Genomic DNA, 13,201 nt, shown 5'->3' on the forward strand with positions numbered 1-13,201 from the left:
TGTTTCTCACTGCTGTTTCTCAATGAATAGACTCACCTGTGCTGTCTTAAAAATAGTAAGCACACTATATCCACACACACCTTCCACATCCACACCCACCTTGTCCCCTCCTTGGTCCTATGGTACTCTGCTTCCCTCATAACAATTTATTTTCTTTGATCTCCCTGCAGTCAGTGAAGAGAACTTCAGGCAAGAAAATTGACACATTTGTGATATACAAAATGATAAAGATAATTCTTCCATTGGATGGATAAAGAATCCTTACAGCCCCCACAGACAAATACTTTCACGGGCAAATATTATCAAAGGTTTTCTCCTGATGCTTCTTCCCCAGTTCTGGCTTAAAAGTAACAAGAGCCTTGGGGTGGTGTGTGAGGATCTCGACCACATTTCAGCACTGCTAAAACATCAAGCATTCATAGCATGTATTTCACAGCCTGGGGAAGCGTAAGGCCACCCCCTACTAATTCCTGATTAGGATGAAAATTTTGCTGGTATTATTACTTAATAAATGGTCTGCAAACACAAGTAGGGAAGCCTTGCTCACTGAAACACAGGGTATAAGACAAGTGAAGCTGTGAAAATATCAGCCTGTGAAACACTTGTCTGCTGTCTTCATCTGCCTTTGCAGGGAACACATCTAAATGCCTACCCTTAAAGGGAAGTCGCTATTTTAAGGACTCACTTTGACAGCAGCAGGATGGGAATGTCTACCAAACATGTTTACCATAATGTAGAAACTTTGGGGATAAGATTCAGATGCAAAAGAGGGGTGGTGGGGGTTGTGGAAATTATATGTGGCAAATTTCTTTTGTTCCAGGTTGGTAGGTAGGAACGCTGCAAGCTTCACCGGTCTGAACGTCACCTAAGTCAATCCTCCTCCTGCCTTCTGCCACTGCCACCACCTCCCTCAGAAGTAAAGGATCAAAAGTAAATAGTATCCTTTTCTGCTGATCACCAAGGACATGCAGTTCTCAGACTCGAGGGTTTATCCTTTAGTTTCTTCAAATGCCTTTGAAAGCAGCATGATACTATCTGCCCAGAAGAGAGCAGCACTGATACCCTGTGAAGGACAACCAAGGTATTATCTATTGCCAGACAGTAGGCTGGTTCATATTATCAGCCACAATATGGAGATCCAATTATCGCTCTGAAAATAAGGAATTATTTCTATTAATCCATTAATATTCTGAGTAGCTTCCTTAACAGGAGTCACAGGAAATTTTTTCACAGGAGCCTTTGTGTGAAAGAGGCATAAATCTGAGTGAACCACACAGTTGTTATGCTTGTGTTAGAGCAACAGAAACTGTATATAATATGTAAGGCTTGCTGACAGTAAAAATGCGCTGTGGTATACACAAGGCGACCCTTGATGCACTGCAGATGTACCCTTAATTAATCACAGAAACAATCTGCTGCTTGGAGGATGTTTGATGGATCTGTTTCAAAAGGAACATAAACCAAAGAGCCTGAGCTTGTCAGGTGACGTTTAACCCTGTTAAAGCCCGCAGCTTCAGGATTCGGGGGAGAAAGCAATATTTTGTCTTACCAAAGCTTCTTTCTTCTCTCCCATGGGACAGCATCGCCTCCTTCTATTCACAGCCCTGCCAAGGATTTTCTATGCGACTTTGACCAAGTCAGTGGGGCAGAACTGTTTGCAGAGCGTGCCTCTGCCTATGCTCCACCTAGGCAACGCTGGCGGGATGTCAAAGCACAAGCTTGGCACAGGCACCGGCCGGCTCTCCCTGGGATGGTTTGTAATCAGGTTCCAGTCCTGCCAGTACCCGAGCGTGTTCGTGACGCCGCACAGTAATTTGAGTGGGACCACCCTCCTGCAGGAGCAGCACAGCATTTCCCCACAAAAAAAAAAAAAAAAAAAAAAAAAGGAATACTGTTTTGCTAAACAATCATGAACATTTACAGCCCTGTGATGGCAGTCAAACCAAGTACAAACCTCTGTATTTTTTCCCTGCCTTTGTAGCCAAACTACTTCCACATTTCTGTGTGGGTGATTGCCTTTGATCCCGCAGAGAGGAGGTAGCTTTCTCGAGGAGTGTGCTGGGAGGGAACAACTGTTGATCTCCCTTGTGAAATCCCATCTGTTGTCTTCAGCAACTCTTACTTGCTGGCTGAACAAGATAATGTTTCTCCGGCAGTAGCTGTAATTTTCCTCGCACTTTGGTGAGTGCAAAGTCCGAACTTGATTCAAAAAGGACAAGAAGGGATGTAATTTCCCTTCTGTTAGGCAGTGTGTTACGAATTAAGTTGCTGGCACTCAGGTAGGGCAGAATCTGTGTGGGTTTTGAGGTTTATTTGACACCTCCAAAGACAAATGTTAGAGGTGGGTTATGAAAACTAGGAAGCCTTTTTGGGTATAATTTTAGGTGTTATAACTCCATGGTTTTTACAACCTGTCATTGATTATTTAAATCATATTTAAATGATTGTTAGCTGATGGTGAAAACTAAGTCAGCAGAAGCTAAGGATGGTAATATTTCAGTGTAACACAGCATTGATTTTAATGAGCTACTTGAGGAAATTAAATGGAAGAAGGGGGGGGACGACTTAAATACTAATACAACCACCTCTTCTTGTTGGTTATGTGGAAATCCCTTCGGTTTAAAGGGCCGCACCTGTGGCCGCTCTCCCTCTTTGTTAGCGAGATATTTCCCTCAATATTTGAGCTTTTCTCCAGAGGTGGCATAAACGTGAAACACACAAATCTAAACCGGGGTCAGGACCGCACCAACACCCCTCCCCTGCCGAGGCGCCCGCCCGGCGAAGCAGACTGTAGCGGAGCGGACATTCGGCGGTGCCTCAGCTGGATGAGGCCACCCCGCCGCCGCCCGGCCCCTGCTGGCATAGGAGGCGGGACCTGGCGGCCGCCCCCGCCCCTCGTAGGGCGCCAGGAGAGTTGAACTGAAGAGCCGCTCCGTATGGGCTTCGGTTGCGGCGCTGCTCGGCCTGAAGAGAGCTCACTCAGCGGCCGAGGCGCCGCGCTCCCCGCGCGGGGGGGCAGGCAGAGGGCAGGCTGCCCATGGAGAGCCGAGAGGACGGGCGGGACTGGGCGTATAGGTAAGGGCTGCTGGCGGCGGTGCTTCAACCCCATAGCGCCGGGCCCGTGTGGCGGGTCGGCTCTGAGGCGGATGCCTGACAGATCTGAGGTCCGGCGTGCCAGACCCTGAGCCTGGGCCGCCGACGGCCGCCTGCCCGCTCCCACCTGCGCTTTCCCGGGCGGGGGGGATCGCGTTTAAAGTTACCGCCTTTTACAACTTCACTGTGAATCAGCGGCACTGGGACTGAGGGAGGGAGCGAGCCGGCAGCAGGAGCGGTGGCTCTCAGCGCTGTGTAGGGATCTCGGTTTGGTTTTTTTTTGTAGTGCCTTAAAATAGCTGTTTGCCCTGCTGGTAACTTGCCGAGTCAGACGAAGGGCTGGGGCTGAGGGGAGCTGTGGTGGTGGAGGATGAACTTGGAGCCGGTTAACGTGGGGGCAGCGAGGTGGGAGCACTTGGGGATGTGAGGAGGCAGTGGCGGCAGGTAACGAACGGCCTGACCCAGCGGGAAATGGCTGAGGGGGCTCCAGGGGGGAGAACAACCGGACAGCGATGCGGCTGCCGAGGTGCGGGCACCGCCGGGCAGTGGTGGTAACCTGCGCTGCCTGGGGGCGCGTTGGGGAAGGTAACTTCCTCACAACCCTACTTCCTGACTCTCTGGTTTCCCTTTCTACCTCAGGAATGGAGTTGAGCGTGAAATTAATCTGCACTTGCTGCCTGTACAGTCGCGGTCATAAGTATGAGATGTATGTTCATGGAGGTGTTAGGATTTTTGAGTGTTTTTATGCTCATTTCCTCAGACAAGCCTGTGTTGGTGATTTCACTGTTTTTTCACATCTATGGCTTTTGTGTCAAACTTGAGGAGCATGTGAATACAAAAGTGACTTTTCTGACAGCTGCTTAGATAATAACAATCTGAGATCTGAATATTTAATTCTTCCTGTTCTGATTCATCCTTTACTACCCGTGACCATCCCATGAGCCAGAATTTGCCCAAGGCTGTATCAGTGCTGCTCCATGGGCAAATTCCATGAGTTAAATGGGCAGTGGTTTTTTGGAAGTTATGCCTTGATGTCTGTCTAGCAATGTTTTTTGTGAATAGACTTCTCTGCTTGTTTGAACTTCTATGAAGCTGATGAGTGTTCTGTACTCAGGTGATTACTGGCAGGTGTAAAACATCCTGGGAAGTTGTCATAAATCTATAGTTTAGCAAGGTGAACTAGCTGTATATCAAGGTAAAACAGAATCAGACTTGCAGTTCTGAAACTCCATCAGTGTCATGCTGCCCAATATACTATAACACTGACATAGTGTTAAAGATAGTAAAATAAGCATTTTTGATACTAAGTATGAAGAAGGTATATTGACACAAAGATTTGTGTTTTGTTTTGTTGTTTTTTTTTATTCCATGCCATATACTTTCCTAAAGATAATTTCAGAAATTACCGCTTTTAAAAACAGGCTTTGTAACCTTTTACACTTGTACTTTTTGTTGTCATTTTTCTGTGCAGAGCAGTGTGGAAAGTGAGTTCAAGCCATGTTTGAGCTGCTGTGCTATACCATCATACTTGTAAACTGTTTGCATGTATTGAGGAAAAAATACCCCCCCGAATTCTGTGTGATCATAATCTGGGTTGGTTTTGCACACAATGGATCCTTTGCTCAAGAATCTCCTTACTTCCAAAAGTAGTGAAATCTGTAAAACTGACTGAACTGTTCATGTTTAAATTCATATAAAGTAGGCTTTTGTTGGGAGGAAATAGTTTTGAGTGCTTTGAAAAATAGCAACTGGAAGTTACTTAAAGCATAATTGCATTTTTGTGGTTTTGTGGTTTTTGTTTTTTTTTTTCCAGCTATAGGTATGTAGAAACATTTTAACAAGAATTCTCTTTTATTTTGTAGGGTTGATCCGTATGGGTTTGAAAGGCCAGAAGACTTTGATTATGCATCCTATGAAGCATTCTTTTCCAGATATCTAGTGGTACTCACTAGAAGAGCAATAAAATGGTCCAAGCTCCTAAAGGGGAATAATGGTATACAGAAGAGTTTAAAAGGTGAGGTGTATGTCTATTTTTAGGTAAAAAAACACATTATGTTGGAACCAATATAAATGGGTTTTGCGTCCTTGAATGTTAAATAGTGTTTTTGTCTTCAAGTGAAAACCGGTAGTATAAACTAATAATACATAGGCAAGTGTGCTGCTCTTAGGGGAATTGCTGATTTGATTTAAAACTTACAAAGGAGTAATCTTTCTTTGGCATATGTTATATCTTACTACTTCTGTAATGCAGAGATCATGACCACTGCACTTCCAAGATGCTGTTTTCTAGCTGTTTGTTTTATTGTTCTCTGCTCTGTCCTCTCTTTAAAGAGACATGAGGTTATGTATGACTGTCTTGAACCCCATGGGACTCTTAGTTGCTGACTCTTTGACAGTTTTTCAGATTGCTGAGATTTTCCAGCTGTCTATATCCTTCTTTTGTAAAATGGTGTAATCCCACAGCTGAGAAGGTATGTACTGAGAACTGGTGCTAAATGCCACATGAAAGTGAAGAAAGTAAAATTTAATGTAGGCACTAATGCAGCATTGGATAAAATGCTGATGTAACTGTTGATGGCAGCTTCCAAAAGCAAGAAAACCTGTAGTAATCTTTTATCTTCAAAGAGGGACAGGGAGAAATAAATAGAGTCAGAAGATGGCAGGGAGTCCCGTGAAGCTAAAGGATGGGGGGGGGTTTCCTCCCACTCTCTCTCTGGGTTATTTTTTCATATAAGTGTTTAAGTTTTCCTCTCTGCCCTTAATGATGCTATTCAGCTTGTATTCCCTTTAGGAGTCTTTTGGAGTTAGAGATCTGTATAAATATGTTAAAGTGAGTAAAACTAAGCAAAAGTTAATCAGGCCTTTGAGTAGAGTATGTAGTGTGTTACATAGCTGAATACTTAGATCTGTGTTTCAGATGCAGACTTTCATTGGTAATTCTGATTGTTTTGTTGGTTTGGGGTAGCTTTTTTTTTTTCTTGGCACCAAGAATGGAATGATAACTACTGAGGTATTATAACAGTGTATTTAGTGTATGGATGTCCATTTTAAGGATGAGGAATCCCAGAGATTGTAGCTTTGAGCTATAGCTGCGAGATCAGATGCTGCAAATCGGAAAGTAGCTACTTCTAATCTCTTTCTTCCAAAGCTTTTGCTTAGGATGTCAAGTTTGAATATAGTGATAATTGTGCAGTTTTTTGAATTAGTGAGGATTTTGAGATTCTGCAAAACTTAGTTTTCTAGTTGTGGAAAAAAAAAGTCAGGTTTTGATTCATCTCCTTTTCTTAAAATGCAAGAATTGTGACAGAGGCAGCTTTTAGCAATTTCTAGGAGTTCATTAAATTTCTCTTCCAGCATTGCAGACACAGAATTCTACTGTGATGCAGACAGCGTGAATGCCTTTGGTCTTATTTGAGAGCCAAAACTTTGACCAAATTCTCAACTTGTCCACCAGATTTCAGCACTGATGATCATGCTGCCCCACTAGCCATGTAATGGCAGTAACCATTAATGTGGTTTTACTTCTAACAGACTATGTGGAAACTAGCATGCCATAAATCCACTGAGTGGCTCTTGGCTGTAGCAAGCCCTTGCAGGCTGGTACATCATCTTTGACATTACAAAATTTTGCTAAGGATAATAAGATTTGTAGACTATGCCTTCTCATATATATATATGTATTTATGTGTGTGTAGTACCTAAGGAGAGTGACTAATATAAATAATGTTGAGGAAATGTGATCTTGAGTATAACTGCAAAGTTGTTACAATAAGCCTCTGACATTATCCTAAACTGATATCACAGAAGAGGAGAGCAACAGATTAATCTGTACAATTGCTGATTTTTAAATACTTCCCTTCTTATATCTGTAAGATGGGAGCTTGTGGCATGTGCACATAGAATTATGTAAGCAGTTGTTTAGGTATGTGCTTCGATTTCATTGCAGGCACTTGGAGACCAGAAGGTCTGCCTGATGATGTGTTGAATTTCACTCCTCCAGAACCTGACTTCATTGCTTTGAAGCTTTGCTTAGTAGCTGCTGGTTCTGATTAACTTCTCCTCTTCTGCAAGTCAGCTATAAGCTAGAACTGCCACTTCCCCCTGAATGCAATAGCTGTACCTGCAAACTCATACTCTTCTTTGGAGTTCTGTTGGGGGCTTTTCAAAGTGCATCCTGTTGTGAGTAGATGTGAGAGGTATTATATATGTGGTATCTCAGTAGCTCCAGACCCCTTTTGTCTTTACACCTAGAGAAGCTCATAATTCCTGTCCCGGTGAACAGGAAGAAGTGATGACTTGTGTTAATTTTCCAGTTTGGAAATGTGTCATGTTCACATGCCTCGCAGCCAGGGTGGTATGCATGTATGCATATAATTCGATTCTACTGTGAAGTAGTTAGACTATATTTTAACAACTGTAATTAAGCAGTGTATCCTGTTGTTCTGGATTACAGCCTTCCAGCAGGGCAGGTCATAGGAATTTTGGCTGGCAGTTCCTTCTTCTTGTTCTGTTTAGTTTTCCCCTCTACCCTTGCTATCTTCACCTTGTTTCCTTTCCACATCTGAATTTTCAGTTGCCGTTTGGTCACTTGCCTCCTCTCTCTCATTTCCCCACTACAGCGATCCTCTTAATTTTTTTTTTCTTCATTCAGCTGCTGTCTTTATGGGACCAAAAAGCAGCTTTCTGCTTTGGCTTGTTTACAACAAATTGACATAGTTGCTCAAAGTAGCATAATTCTGACCAGAAGTCTCTTTTGTAAAAGAATCTGTCTGTAAGTGGATTAACCAGAACTGAACAGTAGCAGAATGTGTTTTCTAGTCTTTGAGTCTGATAAAATACAGTGAAAGGTGAATGGTACTAAATGGTGTTTATAACATAGACACTTCTGTTCCAGCCCATGGGTTGGAGAAAGTAAGGAGCATCTTAGAAAGTCAGTTTTCATATTCGACTATAACTTGAACACTTATGGCCCAGATCTGCTTTTGTTTCTTCTGTGATGTATTCATGAAATAAAACTTTCAATTCCTTGATGGATGCTGGTTTCAGCTCTTCTGTAGAATTTATCCTCTAGGGTCCAAGTTAGTTTCTTCAGCATTCAACAGTAATTGTTGGCAACTGAAAAAGTAGCTGAAAAGTGTGGATTTAAGTAATGGAATTAAGACTGCTTTTGTTTGCTTAAATATTGCTGTTTCCTATTAATGAACAGGCAAAAGTATCACATAAAGATATTTCTTTACTGCATGTGTTTTAAGGCTTAGACTGCCTTGTGTACACTGTGGTTGTTCTGGGAGGGATGCCTCATGTGGATACTTAAGGCTTGCTGGTAATTTAGCAGTGCTGCTTTTAAGATCAAGCCCTTGCTTTACAATTAGTCGGATGTGTGGTTGGAGACACATGCACAATCCGGCTTCATCTGTGAAAGCTTCTTTAATGCTACAATGGGAGGATACTCTGTGGTGTGGACTGTTGCTGCGGGCTTTTTAGTTCCTGAGGATAATGCAGAAGAGGGCCTATAGGAAACAGATACATAGTTGTATAAAACAATACAATTTTGTATATAGAATATGACATTAAATCACAACTGTCCTAATTTTCAAAACTACTCTGCTGCTTCTGTGTGCTAGTTTGCAGATCCTGGCAAGTATGATAATGGTGTGAGGAAGAAAAGCACCATGTAAAGGGCTTTTTCATTCTTCAGGGAGTGGGGGAGCTGGGGTAGGTAGACACTTGGGGCTATACAAGCCTCTGGCTCTCTGTTACCATGAGAACAATGACACTGAGGAATAATGAGTATATGCTGTGCTGCAGGCCTGCTTTCCCCTTGTGCCAGTGTCAAAGGCTTGTCCCTGCTTCTCTTGAGTTTAATGTGTATTGTTGGATGTGGATGCTGGCTATGCTCTCAAAATTTACAGTTGCTTCATAAAAAATACCATTTGAATTATGTGTTAGAATATGATAATACTGTAATTTAGCCAGTAAATTTGCTTCTAGAAACATTTGCAGGCTCATCCAAATGTCTCTTCTTGCAGACCTAAACGGGACTGGTTCCTCATGCTCATTCCTGAATTTGCTATGTCCTTTTATAGATTTCCTGAGCTTTAGAGTTCAAAATACTGTAGAAAAAGATGAGGTGGGGATTATTAGACATCCATGGAAACAAGTAAATTATTTTCAGCCTGTCTACAAGAAGACTGTAGTTACTTTATGGCTAGAACAGTAGAGACTAATCCATGAGTATAAGTCCTCATTGAAATGCTGAACAAAAACTCTACCTTAAATACCAGGTGTTTATTGCAAATGTTAAGGGTAGGAGTGTTTTTTTTTGAGAGAAAGAACCACATTTTTGGTGGGTGGAATGCCCATCAGAGATGCACAGATCGCTCTGTTGACACTGGGAAAGCAGCTTTGGCTCCCAGTGGATAGGCAGCTGAAATTAGGAGGAATGTATTTAGAAGGTGGCTAGCTGAGTTGTTGCAAAACCTAGGTTCATTCTGCTGTTTTTAAGGCCTTTACTTCAGGCAGAGTTGATCTAGAGTTTCAGACCTTTGTGACTGGATAAAATCAGATCGTGTAATGATATTTCATATGTGTCTCTGCGTGTGTGCAGAATAAAAATCCCCACTCTCATGTTGAGTCCTATAGAATTCAGGGAGGAGAAGCAGATACTTCAATTGACACAGTCTCACTCATTTAATAAGAATTGTCTGGTTCCTTTGTGAGTTTCTTTTCTTTGGAAAAAGCAGAAGGATCTCAAACATTTGGGTGTCTTTTTGGGTCGGAAGGGGTAATGCTGATTCAGGATTATGTACCAGTGAGGAGCATTGGCTCCCTGTTAATATTTTTCATGCCATTCCCAGGAGGAAGCTGCTTTGGCTGTCATTAGCTTGATGCTTCCTCCTGCAATCTTGCCATCCTAGTTATTTACACTGAATCATCTGCTTAAAAAACCCCCCACAGCACACCCTGATGATGAATACGATACAGGAGGTAAGAGCTACTTTAGATATGAAAAGACTTCCCCAGTTATTCTGGGAAAAATCATCTGCTGCTCACTCGCATCTCCAGTTCTTCCACAGGCTCATTTAGACAGTAGCCACATACTTCCTATTTGTCAGTTTCTGCCATGATTTCAGTGGTTAGGTGCTAAGCTGAAATCCTGGGCTTACGTTAACAGCTATTTATGCTAGAGCATAACCAAGCAGACAGAAGGGGTTATCATGTCAGAGGCCATTGGTGATGTAGGGAAAGAAAAAGTCAGTACTCATCTAAATAATAAAGGACAAAGATCAAGGAGAAACTTGCTATTTGTATCTCCATCTGGAAAGGTGGGAAGAAGAGGAAAGGATTCCAAATCCTAATGGGGAAATAGATGAGGGAGTTAAGAAAGCCTGGGTCTGAACATCTATATGGGGAGTCTTAGTGGCAAGAACTTAGTAATGAATCTAAAATATACCATGTAGCTGAGAAGGAAATGCATAGGAGAGAAAGCTTAATAATCTTTAGTCAAGAGTTCTTCTATGATATCTGAACTTTCTGTTGCTCATTTCCAAAAGAAAAATGCAGATGGAAATTTTACTTCTTCTTTTTTTTCCAAATCACCAAACTTCTTGTTTTGCAGTGAAGAGATATATCAGGAAAGGCATCCCCAATGAACACCGTGCATTGATCTGGATGATTGTGAGTGGGGCCCAAGCCAACATGGAACAAAACCCTGGGTATTACCACAGCCTGCTTGAAGGAGAGAAGAATGACAAGCTGGTTGAAGCAATCAAAACAGGTTATTGTCTTGATAACACTGTTTATCCTTGTTTATTTGTCCTATGTCCTCAAATGTTAGGGATCAAGTTATGTCATGGAAAACTTACATTTCTGTAGTAGTGGTTTAAGTGCTGAATTATCATATAAATTAGATTAGCCATAAGCTCTTTCCCAGTATAGATCTTTCCAGGTTCATTGTGTGGTCAAAAGCATGAAGGAAGATGAGAAATTTCCTTTGGGAAGGAGCAGAGAAATACTGGAAGACATTACTGTGTCATCTCCTAAGTGACTGAACAGTTATGTACAATGAGACCTGCCTTTGGGTCTGTTTCTCCTTACTCCTGTCCCAGTAGGACACTGGAAGAGCAGCAGGGATGGTTAAAGATGCGGTACAGTGTCTGTACGAGGCAGGTGAAGTAGGCTGGATTTCAGTCTGAGGAAAAAGACTGCTGAGGAAAAGCTGCTGATAGTTAAATGAATTATAAATGGTGTAGAGAGGGTGAATGTTGAGTAATTGTTATTTGATTTTTGTAATATAAGAATCAAGGACACTGAATGAAATTTGCCATGATGCAGGTTTAGTGTATCACTGAATAGTGGCAGTTGTGTTACTGGAGGGTGCTGCTGAGGCCCTAAGTATGAACTGGTTTAAACAGCAATTCGACAAACTGAGGAATAGGGAAATTCACCTGATGCATGAAATACTAAACGCTAAATGTAAATCCCTGAAAGAATGCAAGTGTAGGAGGAGAAATAACCCTCCTTTACTAATCCAGCTTCATATGCACTGTCTGTGAACTTTTGATCAGTGGCCAATGTTGGTGACAGGGTACTGGGGCAACCAGTCTTTAGACTGGCCCACTGGGTGTTTTCAAGAGGCAGTAGGGGAGGACAAGCAAGTAGCACTTTGACGTAACTGATATTTGTCCTGAAACTTTTCAACCTGCTGCAGCAGAGCTTTTGTAGAGAAGCTGATATCAGCTGAATTGCCCAGTTGATGATTCAAGAGGTTGGGCTGTGCTCTGGACAAGCACAATGCTGAGGTTCTTCTGTTAGAATGGCAGGTGCAGTTGTCATCTTTCTCCTCTTCAAAAAGACAGGTAGTTAAAGTTGGTGCTTTATGGACTTTTACTCTAGTTGGATAAACATCTGAACACTTTTTGGTTTATGCCAAGTTTCTTCTCTGCCTTTCCCTGCAACATCAACAGCAGGACTGTGCGCTTTTGGGAGTACACGCCTTAGTAAGGCATTTTGGAGCATAAACTTTGATGCTTCTATAAATATGAAGACTAGCCAGAAATCTTCAAGCTCATATCCTGGTCAGAAGTAGAAACAGTAGAGCTATAACTATGAATAAAGGGGGAGCTACTAAGATGACTTTTCGAAGCCAGCCTGGGAAAGGGCCTGGAGAAGGATCAAACAGTCGGGGTACAATTGCTGGAAGAGGGAGCTGCAAACAATTTCTTTTCCAGTACTACACAATGAGATGAAGGGTGATAGCATGACTGTAGGTGTATTTTCATACAGTTTATTCCAAGAAACAAAAATATTTCTGTGAGGAAGGACAAATAATTGAAGAAGATAAAGAATCATGTGTGAGTTATGAAGGAAATAAAGTCTTGGAAGAGCTACTGCATTGATTGGAAAACTGCAGAAGAGAAAACTAACAAGGGGCAAGTGAGGGAAGGGATAAAGAAGAATAGTCTGAAGGGGTTTTATTGGAAGAGGTGGGGAAGTAAAAAGAGGACCTTTGACTCCAAAATGATAGATGTCCCTTCAGAAAGGAAGAAATAATGTGAATGTACAAGGCACAGAAGGAGCAAAGTACTTAAGGTGAATGGTAACTTTCTGTTTAATAAACTTCATGTTCCTGTTAAGTGTGCAGATTTTATACTGGGCTTTAGCTAAAGGTTGTTTCAGCGTGAATTGTTGTCTGATGTTAATTTTATTCTGCCTGTGGTGTTTTCCCATCACCGTAGTTGTTTTTAATGGTAAACTAAAGAAAAATGTGGAATCTTGCTGCTGTTCACTTTTCCTGTCTGCAGTTGCCAAAATTTTTAGGCAGTTGTGCCGTATTTAGTCCTGTGGTCTAGCTGTAAAGTTAGCCCAGGATAATGTTGCAATTTAAAAACAACAAAACAGCAATCATGCTTGCTTTTTGTTTAGCGTAAGGGGCAGCAGGACAAGGCCAACCAAAGACTTTATTCAAGTCAATTTAAAATATGTGTAAGAGCCAATGTGTCCTGTTTCTTTTGCATGCCCAGAAACTCCAAACAATTTTCATGTGTATTTGGAACTTATTTTCAATATGGGAGTGTCTTTAATGGGATATCATCAGGTTAAAAAGTGC

General features: G+C 42.0%; 1 protein-coding gene across 1 annotated transcript in view; it reads left to right on the top strand.

The window, feature by feature from the left end:
- Nucleotides 1-2,852: 2,852 nt before the first annotated feature.
- Nucleotides 2,853-13,201, top strand: part of GRTP1 (growth hormone regulated TBC protein 1) — a 36,964-nt gene continuing 26,615 nt past the window's right edge. Inside the window, exons 1-3 of the mRNA XM_061472728.1 lie at nucleotides 2,853-3,075; nucleotides 4,956-5,107; nucleotides 10,712-10,870. Of these exons, the coding sequence (XP_061328712.1) occupies nucleotides 3,038-3,075; nucleotides 4,956-5,107; nucleotides 10,712-10,870 (349 nt within the window). The 5' untranslated portion in view covers nucleotides 2,853-3,037. The remainder of the gene's footprint in view (nucleotides 3,076-4,955; nucleotides 5,108-10,711; nucleotides 10,871-13,201) is intronic.

Source organism: Pezoporus flaviventris, unplaced genomic scaffold (genome assembly GCF_033815535.1).
Source record: "Pezoporus flaviventris isolate CSIRO_AGI_PZ_B2104156 unplaced genomic scaffold, CSIRO_AGI_Pfla_v1 ptg000072l, whole genome shotgun sequence".
Classification (NCBI taxonomy): Eukaryota; Metazoa; Chordata; class Aves; order Psittaciformes; family Psittacidae; genus Pezoporus; species Pezoporus flaviventris.